At 47.3% G+C, this 15,086-nt stretch overlaps 1 protein-coding gene and 1 long non-coding RNA gene across 4 annotated transcripts in view; one reads left to right on the top strand and one right to left on the bottom strand.

Moving 5' to 3' along the window:
* The window catches only part of ARHGEF16 (Rho guanine nucleotide exchange factor 16), a 41,365-nt gene extending 36,350 nt beyond the window's left edge, over positions 1-5,015 (bottom strand). The window contains exon 1 of one of the 3 annotated variants that reach the window (XM_084651985.1): positions 4,799-5,015. Coding sequence is in view for 1 of the 3 variants with exons in the window: in XM_084651983.1 (XP_084508109.1) it covers positions 1,418-1,433 (16 nt within the window). In the remaining 2 variants the exon portion in view is untranslated. Of the gene's footprint in view, positions 1-912; positions 1,029-1,417; positions 1,473-4,798 lie in introns of those variants that run through there. The other 2 variants (XM_084651983.1, XM_084651984.1) reach the window with 2 other exon arrangements.
* LOC311532956 lies at positions 578-13,643 on the top strand. Its single transcript, XR_014714478.1, has 4 exons — positions 578-686; positions 2,342-2,468; positions 4,641-4,704; positions 8,765-13,643. It is a non-coding gene; the product is annotated as an uncharacterized lncRNA (long non-coding RNA).
* Positions 13,644-15,086: the final 1,443 nt, after the last annotated feature.

The following is a 15,086-nucleotide window of genomic DNA, read 5'->3' as shown; positions in this document are numbered from 1 at the left end:
ATCCCAGTTCTCAGTGCCCATGACTCAGGTGTCTCAGAGCAAATACTGGTTATGAACCACAAGGTGAAGTGAAAAGATAGTAATAATCCCTCGCTCTTATAGAGCGCTTTTCATCCACATCTCCCTTTAAAATGCCAGTATTGTTATCTCCATTTTAGAGATGGGGAAACTGAGGCACATGGGGACTTGCCTAAGGTCACCCAGCAAACCGGTGGCAGAACCAAGAATCAAATGCAGGTCTCCCGCATCCCAGGGCGATGCACTGTCCGCGGGCAGGGGCGCCCGGGACGTTTCCCCTCACGGTAGGCACAACAGAGCCACCCTCGCTTCACGGGGTCACGGCCTGGGGGGGCTGCTGGGCCAACTAACAGGGAGTGGGGGCTGAGCCGCTGCAAGCCAGGTCACAATGCCACTTGGCTTGGGGGCCCTCTCTCATGGGGGCGCCAAGGCAAACTGCCCCTTCCCCCGCCCTGCCAAGAAGCCGCACCCGGGGGCGGGCAGCGGGGCTCCGTGCCACCCAGCCCCGAGACAGCGGGCGGGCGGGGGCTCCTCTCTGCAAAGCATCGCTGGGGCCGGGCTCAGCCGCAGGGGAGCCAGGGGCGCCGGGCGGCCGGAGGTCCCAGCCCCGCAGAGCCCCGCGCCGGCTGGCGGGTCGTGCCCCAAACATCCAGCAGGAGGAAGCCGAGGTGCCGTCCCCGCCCCGGGCCGCCCGCCTCGCCCGGGGCAGCGGCCAGACGCCGGGGGCGCCCTCGGGGCCCGGGCTGCGGGGGGGCGTGCGCGGGGGGGGGTCCCGTGTTCGCGGCTCGGGACCTGCAGCCGGCCCCGGGGCCGGGGCAGGGCACGGGGGGGGGGGCCCGCGAGGGAAGCGGCGGAGGAAGCCGGACCCCGCAGAGCGGCGCCCCCCTCTCCTACCTGTGCGGCCGGCGAGCGAGCCCGGCGAGCGAGCCCGGAGCGCCCCCTCCCCCGGGCACTCGAGCCTCCAGCGCCGCCCCGCCGCCGGGCAGGTGCGTGTCCCGGGCCCCGCTCCGCCGGCCGCAGACTGAGGCGGCGAGAGGCGCCCGCCCCGCGGAGCCCCACCCCTGCCCGACCCGGCCCGCCCAGGCAGCCACCTGGCCGCAGCCCGGCTGCTCTTTGGGATTGCCCTGGCCAGGGGTCCCGCTGCAGCCGGGGTCCGTCCTAGACCGGGGGGGGCAAAAGTTCCGGCCCCAGGGCCACGTCTGGCTCTGGGAATGGGGGAATGCTCATGCAAGGGGGGGGCTGGGGTGCGGGCTCTGGGATGAGGCCAGAAATGAGGAGTTCAGGTGGGGGCTGCAGCTGGGGGTAGGGCTGTGGGGTGGAGTTGGGGGTGCGGGAGGGTGCTCTGGGCTGGGTTCAGAGGGAGATCCGGGTTGGGGTGCAGACTCCAGGCAGCGCTTACCCCGAGCAGTAGGCATGTCCCCTCTCTGGCTCTTATGCGGAGGCCTGGCCAGGCGGCTTTACACACTGCCCTGTCTGCAGGCGAGGGCCCTGTAGCTCCCATTGGTCGTGGTTCCTGGCCAATGGGAGCTGCGGGGGTGACACTTGGGGCGGGGGCAGCATGTGAGCCCCTTGGCTGTCCCTATGTGTAGGAGACGGAGGGCGGACATGCCACCGCTTCTGGGAGCCACGCAGAGCAGGGCAAGGCCCTGACCCTGCTCCCTGGCTGGAGCTCAAGGGCCGGATTAAAACATCTGCGAACTTGCTGAGAGTGCAATGCAGCCCATCATGCAGATCATTAATGAAGATGTTGAACAAAACTGGCCCCAGGACCGACCCCAGGGGCACTGCGCTTGACAGTGCCTGCTAACTAGCCATCGAGCCATTGATCACTACCCGTTGAGCCGGATGATCTAGCCAGCTTTCTATCCACCTTATAGTCCATTCATAGCCCATACTTTAGCTTGCTGGCAAGAATACTGGACCCCTGGGGTGCTACCGAAAGGGAGATGAGCTGGGGATGGAGGCCGAGGGGTTGGCAGAGGTGGAGGCTGGCGAACGTAGCCAGCACTGCTGAACACCAGAGAATCTCAGCTTTAGGTTTGTTTGGGTTTTTTTTTTCTCCCCAAAGTAACTCTCTCTCTCTCACTCTCACGGTGGCTGAAAAAAGCCAGAAAAGGTGAAGTGAAAAGCCCTGAAAGCTCAGAAACCGGAAGGCAAAGACAGACCCCAAATGTATTACAAAAAAAACCCTCATGATTTTTAAGCCAATCTTGTGATTTTTGAGTGGCTGGAGTTTACTCTACAGTTTACACTTGGCAGTACTGTATCCCTAAAACAAGCCTCTTACACCAGCACTTGCCTTCTCTGTCTACCTCCCCAACAGGGCGGCAGTGTACTGAAGGGGGGCCCTGTCTTGCCCCAAGAACATGCTGAAGAGCAAAGAGCTCACTAAAGAAGTTCAGCAATTTGTTTTTAAAGTCTGATTTTGGAAGAAATTCTAGCAAAATCAGGTAAGCCACTTGTGAGTGCGGGGAGGACACAGCCTTGCCCCATGTGGACGTAAAGGCAGCAGCTCTGCCCTGGGTTGAGCTATTTAAAAATTGGGTCCGTCTTCGGGCTTCAGATGTCAATGGTGTGTGATATTAAATCAAGGTTTGCTCTCCTCGCTAGCAGCTGTCGTGTAGGGTACTCTATGTGCCCGATTCCCAGGGCCCAGCAGTGCCATCATCTGCCCGTGTGCTCATGAGTGTAAATCATTAGCACTGCTAGGAAGGAATGGAGAATTCCCATCTGGGTGCAGTGAGGCCCTGCTTTGCAAGGATCTGAAGGACAAAGCTAGGCGCAGGGCAGGGGAGTATCAGGTTCCAGTGAGTTTTGTCTCCAGGCAGAGCAGTGTGGCTACATTCCCGGGCAGAAGGCGGGAGCTGTGTAAGGCTGCCCTCTGCTGTTCCAAGGGTTGTATTGCAGAGATTTCAGGAGACCACAGGTGCTGCATATTTAGGCGGTCAGACCAATTTTATTACAGTGGAACAGATGCTTGGCTTCCCCAGGGCGTGGGATAAAGTTCTTGGTGAACCTACCTGGGGGCCTTGCTCCTTACAGACAGGTTAACCTGAAGCATGGGAGTAGGCCCGTGGACTCCTTGTCTGTGTGTTTGTCTGCTCGGGCTCCTAGTCTGGAGTAAAATAGGACAAATGGCTCGTTACAGTCACATGTCTGTGCGTGTCCGCACAGGCACATGTGGTATAATACACTCCTCCCCGGGCTGGAGGCATGCCGTTATTTCCAACACTTCACTACGGTGAAATCGCAGCAAGTTGAGTGCACTGGGTTGCCTCCCAGCTAAATTAATGGAGCAGCTGCTTTGCTGGCTAGAACCTTTGGCTGAGAAGAGCTGTATTTGTATATTTCAAGGTAGCCAATATCCTAGTATGAGACCCTAAGAACATGTTAGTGTGGATAAATAAATAGGCAGAAAAGGTTTCTTTGGGGGCCAGTTGGACCCCCAGTGATTTCAATGGGACTCAATGCACATGCAGGGATCTGCACTAGCTAAACCTCATGCAGGATTTGGGCTTATCTGGTACCAGGGAACTGGGGTTCAGGGAACTAGGACTAAGGGGGACAAGTGGTCAGGAACTGATTCCATGAAACATTAGTCTGGCGTTAACATTTCCTGCTTGGGATCCCTTGGTGGCCTTGAAGCTAATCTTTAATAATTTCTCATGGCAGTGTCCCACATGCAAACACTTTCCAGAAGGCTGCGCCCGCTATATGTGCCCGCTTTAATTTTAGCACGAGCTAGTCAAGGGGCCCACTGTGTGAGCTAGCAAACCACACACACACTCTCTCTCTCTCTCTCCTGTTGGATAACTGTGCTCAACTAGGCACAGGGTAGAATGCCTTCCTCCCCACCAGAGATGCTGCAGGAATAGTGCAGCTGCATGCCCGTATGCTCAACATGGGCAGCCCCATGCCCAGCTCTCCCTTCCCCTGCTAGGGCAGGAATAATCTGTAAGGAGGTTTGGATACCGGAAAGTGAATTAACACGCAGGCCGTGCCCAGGAACTTGTCCGTGTAGCGTGCACATTAATCCTACTTGGGACTCCTGACACACAGGATCCAAAGCATCTTCCCTACAAGATTTTTGCAGTGATGTAAGGGAAAGGCCAGGGCTGGGGAAAGAGGGGGCTTTCCATCCCTCTGCATCAGCCCCTCGTTGGCCAGGTAGAGCCAGGTAGTTACAGAGGGCCTGAAGGGGGTGGGGGGGGCATGGTGAAAAATGAAGTGGGGAGCTGGCAGGGCTCAGTGAGCCTGTCTGGGGAAGGGAGTTGTCAATATTATCAAGTTTTCTGCTACCGTTGGATCCCTCAGTCTCTGTGGTGTGTGCTGAATGACTGTGCTCTCCCTTCTCCATAGTTTGCTGTATTTTATATTTCTGGCTCCTGGTGGATGGCCCAAAATATTTATAAACTGTCATAATGGATCGTGCCTGGGCACCCTCCAGCAGTAGGCTGTACCACGACAGGGGCTCTTGCCTCAGTTTCCCCTTTCTTCCACCCAGGAAGGAACAGTTTCTCAGTGTCTGATAAAAGTCCATCTCTGGGCATAATTTATTCCTTCCCACCAGTGCAGCAATTCCTCAAAAGCTTTGTAGTAAAACCATTCTCCATTTCTCACAGCAAACATCTCAAGACACAGCGGGTCTCCATTCCCCTCTCCAGGGACATCACCACCAAATCCCAGGTTTGTCCCCTTCTCCCCTCTGTCCCCCCACCCTTCACTCCAGTCTCTGCCCGGAAGGTTCCCTGCAGTGCTTCGCTCCTCCAGGCCTCCCTACCTGTGAGTCCTGCTCCTGCTCAGTGGGATCCACTCTCCCAAGCAGCCCTCTCACTTCCAGGCTCAGCTTCCCCTAAGCAATGTGGATCCTCCACTTTTTCCCAGAGGCCGTTGCCCAAGGCATCTGGTCAGCCGGGGTCCCCAGCTTTGAACAGTGCTCACCAACAGGCCTGTTTCAGCTCCCATTCAAACTCAGCTCTCCCACCACTCTCCCGTAAGCAGCTCCTGTCAGCTCTTCCTGGTTGCTTCTGGTCTCTTCCCTGAGTCTCAGGCAGCTCTCACCCACCCCTGTGGGTCTGATTCCCACAGTCTCCCCGCCTCTCAAGCCAGCTGCCCTCTCTGAGGCCTCCTTTGGGAGTTAACTGACCAGTCACAGGTGCACAGCCTCGTCCTTCTTAAAAGGTCACTGTTGCCCTGGGGCTCTGCCTCTGATCAGGGTCATCTTATAATTGCAGCGAGGGGCAAAGAGAAAATTCTGAGGTTCTGTGGAGTAAATGAAGGATTTACTTCCTTGTCACACAAATGAAGAATTCAGATGCCTTCTCCAGAGCAGAAGGAGAGACTGAAATGTAATGATAAACCGCTCCCTGGCACACAGTGATATAGCTATGGGCTGGCTGGCTGGGACGAATCCCCCCCTTCACATGAAGGCACGTTTTGCACAGCAGCACCCTGGCTTGTGTGCACCCAGCGGAGGCCTTGCCGATGCTGGGAATCGTGGGATCTTCTTCCAGCCCTAGTTCAGCCACACTGGTGCTGGCCGTGGCCCAGTCACTGTTGCAGGTTGGGTACGGTGGGTTTTCTCACCTTGTCGTGATACTCCAGGGCTAGGGCTGTTGCTAGCACTAGTCAGAAGTAGACACGTGTCTAGTGGGAGTGCACCCTTGAAACCAGCACTGATCTAACTGCAGTTTCACTCTAAGTCCGAGAGAGAACCTTCCAGTCCAGCAGGATCAGTTCCTGTTTCTCCAGGGACGTGCGTCACTAGAGCTTCAAGGTGCCTGCCAGAAATGAACAACAAGCTTGGAACCGTACTCATTTCCAAGCCTTGGTTCTGCTCCTTTTCCCCCCATACCTTCCTTCTGGGCCATCCGAACAGCACCGTTCCTGTCTATATAACTTGTATCGCAAGCCTCTCACTAAACCACACTGACACTGAGGAAGAGCTCTGTGAAGATCGGACGCTTGTTTTTCTCCCAAACAGAAGTTGGTCCAATAAAAGGTACGATCTCACTACCTTGTCTCTTTAATATCCAGGAACGGACACTGCTATAGCAACACTTCAAATGCTAAAACCCAGTTACACTTTCCAAGTGCAGTCATCTGTCACTGGTTTCTCAGCATTTTCTGCGCCTTTCTTCACATCTGAGCGGATCGGCCTGCATTATATAAGAACTGAGCTGCATTTTCACCCCAAACTTGTTCCCAACACTTATCGGGAGCCAGTTTTTGTTCAAAAACTTAAACCTTTAAAAAAACAAACAAACCCCAAATCTCCATGCTTCTCCTTTTGCTGGGAGAAAGAAATCCTGAGATCTGAGGATAAACTCCAGTTCCTACACTGTCGAGATGTGGGACATTTGCATTAGCATTTCCAGCATGGGTCACCTCAGCATACAGGTTTCAGGATCTTTAGACGTTCCCCCCCATCACTTGTTACTGACATCGATAATCTGGGGGTCTTGGCTCTGCTGTCCGTGGGCACAAGCTGATGTAATAAGGGGCATTTTCTTTGCCTTTGAGGATGGCACTGCGATGGAATTTGATGTGGGTGTTATTGTACCCACAACAATTGAGCTTTTCATTGCAGATCTTTTCCTTCATTATTTTCCTGACCTATTACGTAGCGCCAGTGTTCATATGGGCATCTTCCCTCGCTGGGCTCTCTCCAGGAAATCTTTTTGCAGTGACCTTAACATGATACAGGGAGCTATTAGCAAGGCTGTTGGCAGAAACTTTGTCTTCACTCTGTTTGGTGATGGTGGTTGGGGGCAGGGAGATGGCTGAACAGGGCACATCTGCTCACATTTCTAAGGCTGGCTCTCCAAGCCATCTCTCTACTGGTAGAAGAGCTGTGATGCTGGCATCCAGAACCATTGTTGCCAAAGGTCAAAGCAAGGAGGAGGCTAGATCAAGCTATCCATGGGGTTAGCGGGATCAAGGTGTTGATTAGAACTTGTGTTGCTTAAAAAATTACTTTTAGAAATAAGCCCACTCCAGATCCCTTGCACTGAAGAGCCTTGAGTGCGGAAATATTCCGATCCAGAACCAAATTTTGCAGCTGGCTCCCTTCTTTGCACTGAGCCAAACCAAAAGCACAGCTCCAACCATCCCAAACTTCAGAAGGGTTTGGCTTACCCTTCAGGCATTGTGGCTAAGCCCAGGCCTAATTATTCCTATATTTAATTTCTGCGCTTGAACTAACACAAGAGAAGTTGTTTCCATAGTATTTCCAGTCCAGCCACAAGCAAGAAGGGGCCAGAAAACTCACAAGACAGAGTGCCCCTTTGATGGACTTCAGATAGTTTGAAGAAGTTCTGACACCTTTAGAAATTCTCCCATCACACTAACAGTTGGCAAACGAAAGTATCAATTCCTGGGCTAGGTCAGCGATGGAAAGTAGGTGACAGCTAGCACTCTAGTGAATAAGTGGGACTGTAGATTTAGTGACAATTCCAGCCCACACAGTTATATTCGCATCTTGCGATCCAAGAGTGAAAAGCAGCCCGTGTAGAGACCAGCATGCAGCCCCACTTGGGCCACTTAAGCCCTATTCTGAGAGCCTAAGTGGTACATGGGCTTTGTGCTGGCTCCCTGCATGAGGGAGGCCTAAAGAACCCAGATCCCCATTGTTACCTGTCAGCAATGGTACCAGCTACCAACCGGCACCAGCTGGCCCAGTTGCAGCAGACATGCCAAGGATCAAATGAGTGTAACGTGCTGGTTGTCTCCACAGCAGGGTGTAGGCACCCTGGAGCAGGCAGGTGTGAGAGACGCTGGTGCTTTCACTCCTGCGGATAAGTGGAGGATTGCAGTCCAGCATCTTTCACCAACACTAGATTCACTCAGAAAAGGTAAAAAGAAAATATTACCCTCGTTTCCCAGAGGGAACCTGAAGCATGGGGAGATTAAGGTCCCAACGGAGTAAAGCACTTGTGACCCCAGAGATACTACTCGTGTTTACAGCAAGGGCACATATTTAACTGCCCCGCTGAATTGCAAGTCTAAGAGACTGGCCTAGAGTCATGCTGGATTTTAACCCAGATCTCTGAATCACAAGACCATCCTTCCTCTAATCTTCCTGACCCTCGCCCTCGCTTTTGGAAGTCACCCCTCATTTGTAGACAAATATACATATAACTGCATACCTGTCTACCATGCTTCCTCCCACCTTTTATCTGCCTTGTCTGATTCGATTGTAAGTTGTTTGGGGTGGGTGCAGCCTCTTACTCTGTGGACATTCAGTGTCTAGCACAGTGGGGCTCTGATCTACGCTGGGCCTTTAGGTACTGTGATAAAAATAATAATAATAATAAAATCCTCCTATGCACTTCAAATATTGATCTCAAATCCCTTGATTGCATCATTTAATTTATTATGTTTTGTATGTTAAAGAAAATAAGGTTATCAACACAGAACTGAGGTACAGCAAGTCAGCAAAACCTGACCCTGCTCAGCAATACTGTATGGATCCACCCCACAGCTGATAACACGCATTTTGCTGGGAACAGATCTTTCCTTGACCTTCATTTTTTCCTCCCCTGTTGATTTTTTTCCCCTCCCTAAAAATGGAGCCTTTTTCTTGCTAGTTTATGGTGAGACTCAAATGCTTTCTGGACGACAAAGTCCACTTGTCAGCAATATTCTCTTAAATGTCTCTGTTCTCTCTCTACAGCCTGCCTGACAATCACTCTATTATTGGAGCTTTCTTATCCAATAGATTTCTTTTTTTTTTACTCCCCTCCAGGGCTAATAAGGAGAGAGGTTGCCAGCCGCCACAGAGATGCCGAGGATTTCAACTCCGAGTTCGGCTGAGACTGAAACCCTTATATGGCAAACTCCGGGAAAGTGCTATTATGTTGTATGCTGGATACTGTCATTTGAGCACTATGAATTACTTTTTGAAGCATGGCCCATTCATCAGTTTTGTAATGCACATTGTTAGTTCAAAGACCCTGCTTTCAAGTCATTTTTGCTCCCAGCGCCCCCACTGAAACATCTGACCGCCATCTCTAGATATTTCACTAACTCTTTGCTCATCGTGTTGAAGTGAAAATATTTGCCATGTATTTTAATTCCTCCCTCTTATAATGTATGAGACTCACCTGCCACTAAGGATTTTTTGCTAAGCAAGAGGCACTCCTGTTAGCCAATGCTACTGGGTACTCAAATGTCAAACTGTCTCTTCTTGACCTGGGAAGAACTACTCAGGAGGGTTAGGGCATCAGGAACCTAATTTACCTTAGTTGTCTTCTCCAAAACATCCAGAAGTTCTGCTTAAAAGATCTCTTGCTGCATTTCAGATGTGGCCATGTAAAGGTTATGCTCATTAAGGTAATTCTACCATATTTATTTACAATGCAAATGTCCTGCCAACTTGGGGTAGGCCCTGTTCACGTCGTCACCACAGGTGCTTCACTACTGAAAAGTGAGTTCATGCCATTTGTGCTCTGTCACACAGAGTTGCTTAGACTCGTCCTCATCCTTAGAGCAGTCCTCATTGGCCTTCTCTGAAGAAATACTGCCAGCACTTTAGAGTTCCTCTTGCCATTGGAGAACCCCTCCTGGGTCTCTAGGTCCATGTGATGTGTAACTTACAGTGGAGAAAAGAATTGACTGGCCTAACTCTGTGTTAGAAGACAGCAACAACAATGGAGTGGGTGGGTGGAGGGAATCCAAGATGCTGTTTGCCACAATTGAGACTATGAAAAAGTCCCAAACCCAAACTTTTACAAACCCATCTTTCCCCATGCCTTAAACCAAACAGCCATAATAGGCCCCATCCCTTAAACAAACCTGTATTCCACGGAAATTCATGGGGCTGCTGGTGAGTTTGTTAGGCCCAAACATCTTTATTATCATTTCTCTACTGTCAAAATGAAAATGCTGGACCACTTTCAGGCATCACTTTGTGGTACTTTGTCTTGTGCCAAGAAAGTTCGCAGGGCCATTGCTTAGAAAAGCACACAGGTTTATTGCATATCAATCTCATGTATAAATTCATTGTAGCATTGGAAAGATTACATTTGGTATACATTCCTATTCTACAGCATTAACCTCAAAATCAGCTTTCCTATTCATTATTTTAAAGGTCTTTCTCTACACAAATACATTTGCCTTTTATCACAAGCATCAAAATGAAATTTGTAAAATCGCTTTTTTTTAATTATTTTCTACACTTCATATCTTTTATTTCATTATGCTCCCAACACAGCGATTTCATATTAATTAATAACTGCCACCTCTTTTTTTTTCTTCCTTGGCAGTTCAAGGCTCCTAGCCTTGGACGCAAAACCTAATCACATATACAGTAAGTGCATCTACAGAATTTTTTTTCTTTTTGATAAAAATTTCACAAACAGACACAATAATGACTGCTAAACACAAGTCATGCACAGTTTACTTATAAACATAACAGAAGCAATATACAATCAAGAATGATATGGAACAAGCACCATCCTCTTTCTCAATGTTTTTTAAACATTATATGAAAACCAGACATTTACAATTGATTTTTTTTAAAAAAAACAAAACACTATACAGTTCTAAAGGAAAAAAACAAACAAACCCTAAATCAAATCTGTATTGTAACAATGGGAGAAGGAATGACATAGGATGCACAGATTTATGATTTTTGCAAGCATAATATATATATGTTTTAAATTACATCTTCTGCAGGCTGAAAATGACATCAGGGCAAAACATCTCTTACTTTTGAAGAGAGTAATGAGAACGTAAAATACATTGAGAAATATTTTCAGAATTACTTTGTTCACACGTGAATTGCACATTTGGAAATCAAAGCTGCCTTTTTTTTTTCCTCTCTCTTTTTCGTTCTTTTCCAAAAGTGGTAATAAGAATCAATGACAGAATAAAGAAAAAATATTGGAATAATGCAATAACATTTTAATCACAGTATCACTCAACACTACAGAGAAACAGTTTCATGGCTTTAAACACTACTGACCATCAACTAGGAGCAGAGCTTTTGCCCTCATGTTACCAACACAAATCTGAGCAGATTGTTTCACTCCCTGCTTGTTTTTAAACAGGCAGCAAAGTGCAGGTTCCTACACCATGATGCTTCCCCCCGCATCCCCACCACACACACACACACACACACACACACACACACAAAATACAGCACGTAAAAATTGAATGTAAGTCAGTAGATTGAAATAGGCTGGAGGGGTGAGAGGGGGGCTTACAGTCCAGTGCTTTGATGCTTAGAGTCTAAACATGTTAATATGTCATTGTGCAAGTGCTTTTATAAATGCTTCGTATGAAATGAAAAAGAGAAGCAGTTTTCAATAACTATTGAATTTCTAAGTGCTGATTTTGGGGAAATCGAGAGGCTCCACTAATCGTTTTGAGCAAGAAGAAAATCGTAACTTTGTTTTTTGTCCTGGAATGTAGTATAGCATTTCAGCTCATGTTTTGTTCTTAACCCTTTCGGTTTGGTTTGCTGCTAGCATGCTGCTCTGCGGGCTGGGCTCTGATCATCCAGTGACGTAATGGCATGTTGGACCCAGCTGGTATGTTCAGCAACACAGTAGATGCCTTCTGTAAGGAGGCACCAGCAGCCCAGCAAGTGTCTTCAACAGGAACATGCCTGGTATGTCTAACAGCAAATCTGGTGCATTCTACCTGGACATACCTGGATCTTCCAAAAACAAAACAAGTGCAATCTACCTGGATGGACCTGGCACATTCCGTCGCACAGCAGTTGCATTGCACCTTGTATCTGCCGAGTGATTCATATCGTTATTTTGAATGCTGGTATCTGAGTGAGCAATAGAAAGGAGTAGCAGAAAAAAAATTTTTTTTTTGCTTTTATAATTAGCTCATATATAAAATTTCTAAATAAAGTAGCAATCAGTAGAAGGAAGGGTCCCTCCGTCTTACAGTTTTATTTCAGCAGTACTGAACAGTTTGGCATAGCCAGAGGCTGCTAATAGCCTCCTTGGATCCACCTAGTGATTTGAACAATACACAGCAGGTCCCATTTCTCACCTCCCACTAGTATGGCAATACGGCTACCTGCTGCAGACATGAAAACAGGTAAAATAAATAGCCCCCATCCAACAAAATTCTTAGTTATAATCACCTCTTGGATGGTACCCTTGATTTCAAACCATTACCAGGCCTTATGGAAATCACTCTAACTCCACCCCTTGATGTACCACGCCAACAGCATTGGTTCCTGAGCATAATATGTTAGTGGTATAGGGTGCGCGTGAGCTGCACGGCTGCAGCAGAGGCCCCAGGCCCTTCCCCTGGCTAGTTCTGAAGGAGAGGCTAAGTTCTGATTGTGGGATCTTTCTTGCCTCTATTTATTCTTGACATAAGCAAGTCTCAGGAAACATCCTTCAAAATAAGCGATTGGTTTTTTGTTAAAGCCCCAAAAACATTAGCTACAAACCGCAACGTTTTGAGTGCAATTAAAGAAGGGGCTAAGGGATAAACATAAATTGGATTCGGCATTGTATTTGCTTATCTTGCTTGGAAAAAATCTTAAAATGTGTAGCCAGTGCTGGTTTAGAGAAGTCTGGATACTTAAATTGACAGAGACCAGCTAGAAGAAAAGGAAGGAAACAAAGTGTGGTCTTTTTTGTTTTTTAAATAACAGGAAACATAAAAAAATCATTTTATGATTTAAAAAAAATTTAATCTTCTTAATATAGGGCTAGACTGTGTCACCCTTACTCACGGTGATTGGTAACGTACTACTCAAAGAGCCCTGTTCAAATCAGTGAGCTACTCAGCCCCAGAAATGGTGGCACACCCTGGTCCCTAGAAGGTAAACAGATATTGCTCATTGTCAGGCACAATTAAGAGCTTTTAACACATTGTTCTTTTGAAGAAACAATGCAAGAAATAACAGGGCAGTGTCCACAGACTGGAGGGAAGACAAAAAAGCCTTTACAACATTTCTGTTTCTAAGATCTTTGCCTATGGTTTGGAGATGAGGTCACCATGGCAAGTTATCCCTATATATGGAGAAGCAAGGCTGACCCCTCTTCAAAAACCCATGCCATCTACTTACAGACAAAACTTAGGATCGGACCCTGCAAATACCTACTTCTGCTCTTAGAGCTTGATCTTGCAAGATGCAGAGCACTCTTGCCCCGATCCAGAAAGAGACATTAGCATGTGCTTAACTTTAAGCATGTAGTAGTCCCATTGACTTCAAAGCACAGACTTACCCGTTTTAACTGAATAGGGACAGACGTGCTCCTATGCTTAAGGTTAAGAATGTGCTTAAGTGCTTGCTGTGGGGAGTACTATGTGGTAAGCAGGGTTGGTGATAGTGTTGATAGGAGTGGGCCTCTGAGCCTTAATCCTGCAAACACATACATAGTCCCATTGATTTACTTTAAAACTACACATGTTTGCAGGATGAAACTTCACCTTGCAGGTTCTTCTGGGGTATGTTTGTTTCTCGAAAGAGTGAATATTTATAGTGATATAATATTGCTGACAACCTCGCTATATACTGTACCATTTTATTTTTAGAAGAGCCACCTTTTAGTTTTGGAAATTATACCAGTTACTTTTGTAAATGGCTACAAATGCCAACTGAATCAGTAAAAAGAAAAGGAGGACTTGTGGCACCTTAGAGACTAACCAATTTATTTGAGCATAAGCTTTCGTGAGCTACAGCTCACTTCATTGGATGCATTCCGATGTATGTAGCTCACGAAAGCTCATGCTCAAATACATTGGTTAGTCTCTAAGGTGCCACAAGTCCTCCTTTTCTTTTTGCGAATACAGACTAACACGGCTGCTACTCTGAAAACTGAATCAGTGTTATTCTGCAGCTACCCATCTACACTGCTCAATTTGTATTTCAGGTATTTACAAGGCATAGATTGCTTATAGGTAACAAAAATTATACTGATGGGATTTTGTTTCAATTCCTTTATAAAAATAAGCACTGATTCCCGCCCCCCCCCGCCAATATGGCACATTTGCATTGCATGCCATCCTGGCTACAATATGGAATTTCACAGTTGTTTTTATTTACAGTTTTTGTTGCTTTATTTCTCTCTCTCTCTCTCTTTTTAAAAAGAAAAGGAGGACTTGTGACACCTTAGAGACTAAGCTGTAGCTCACGAAAGCTCATGCTCAAATAAATTGGTTAGTCTCTAAGGTGCCACAAGTCCTCCTTTTCTTTTTGCGAATACAGACTAACACGGCTGTTACTCTGAAATCTCTCTTTTTAGTTTGTTTCTTTTGTTTTTTATTAAGGGCATGTTGGAAGGGTTTTTCGTTTTGTTTTTGTTTTCTTGTGATATTTTTTCCAAACAATAAAAGAAATAAATAGAACACATCCTACATGCAAATGTAATTTAAACTCAAATTTAACAAAACATGATTGTCGGGAAAAGCGGCAGCAAGAATAGCAGGATTATTTAGGGTCATTTGGCACATAAAAAAATCTACTCCCTGGTTATCAATCATACAACATACAACCTTAATTATACAATTTTGGTCCTTCACTAGATACTTATATTAACATTATTTCTTCACAATAATGATATCCAATGCAAAAAATACTGTTAAGGAAGAAATAAAATAAGAAAAGAATTAGAAAAAAAATTACAAGTTATATACAGATTAAGGTAAATTCCATTAGGAAAAAAAACCAATTATTTTATTATTTTAAATTGGCCCCTATGGGAATAATTTAAAGCCCAAGTGAATGGCAAGTACTGTAATGTTAGCATAGGCAGACGTGCCAGGGAAAGGAATGTTCCGTCTGACTCTTAGAGACTGGTTTCTTTTGACATTGTCAGTTCTTGGGCTACACTTAGTCAAGAGCTTTGTGCAAACATCTGAAACCGGGGAGGGTATAGATCACTGTTGGATTCAGAGCCTTCAGCGCATATACATGGTGACTTGGAGAAACTAGCAGGAGGGATGTCGTCTTTCCCTGGGTGAACTATGGAGAATTATTTGATGTTGCTGATTATCCTTTCATTCCCTCTACCCCAGTGGCAAACAGAGGTGCTGCCCCAGGGGCCAGCTGAGTCCTGTGGCTGACCTTCTCTGGAATATGAGGTGTG

Source organism: Lepidochelys olivacea (assembly GCF_965140295.1).
Source record: "Lepidochelys olivacea isolate rLepOli2 genome assembly, chromosome: 18".
Lineage (NCBI taxonomy): Eukaryota > Metazoa > Chordata > Testudines > Cheloniidae > Lepidochelys > Lepidochelys olivacea.
This window is presented reverse-complemented; position numbering and strand designations above follow the sequence as displayed.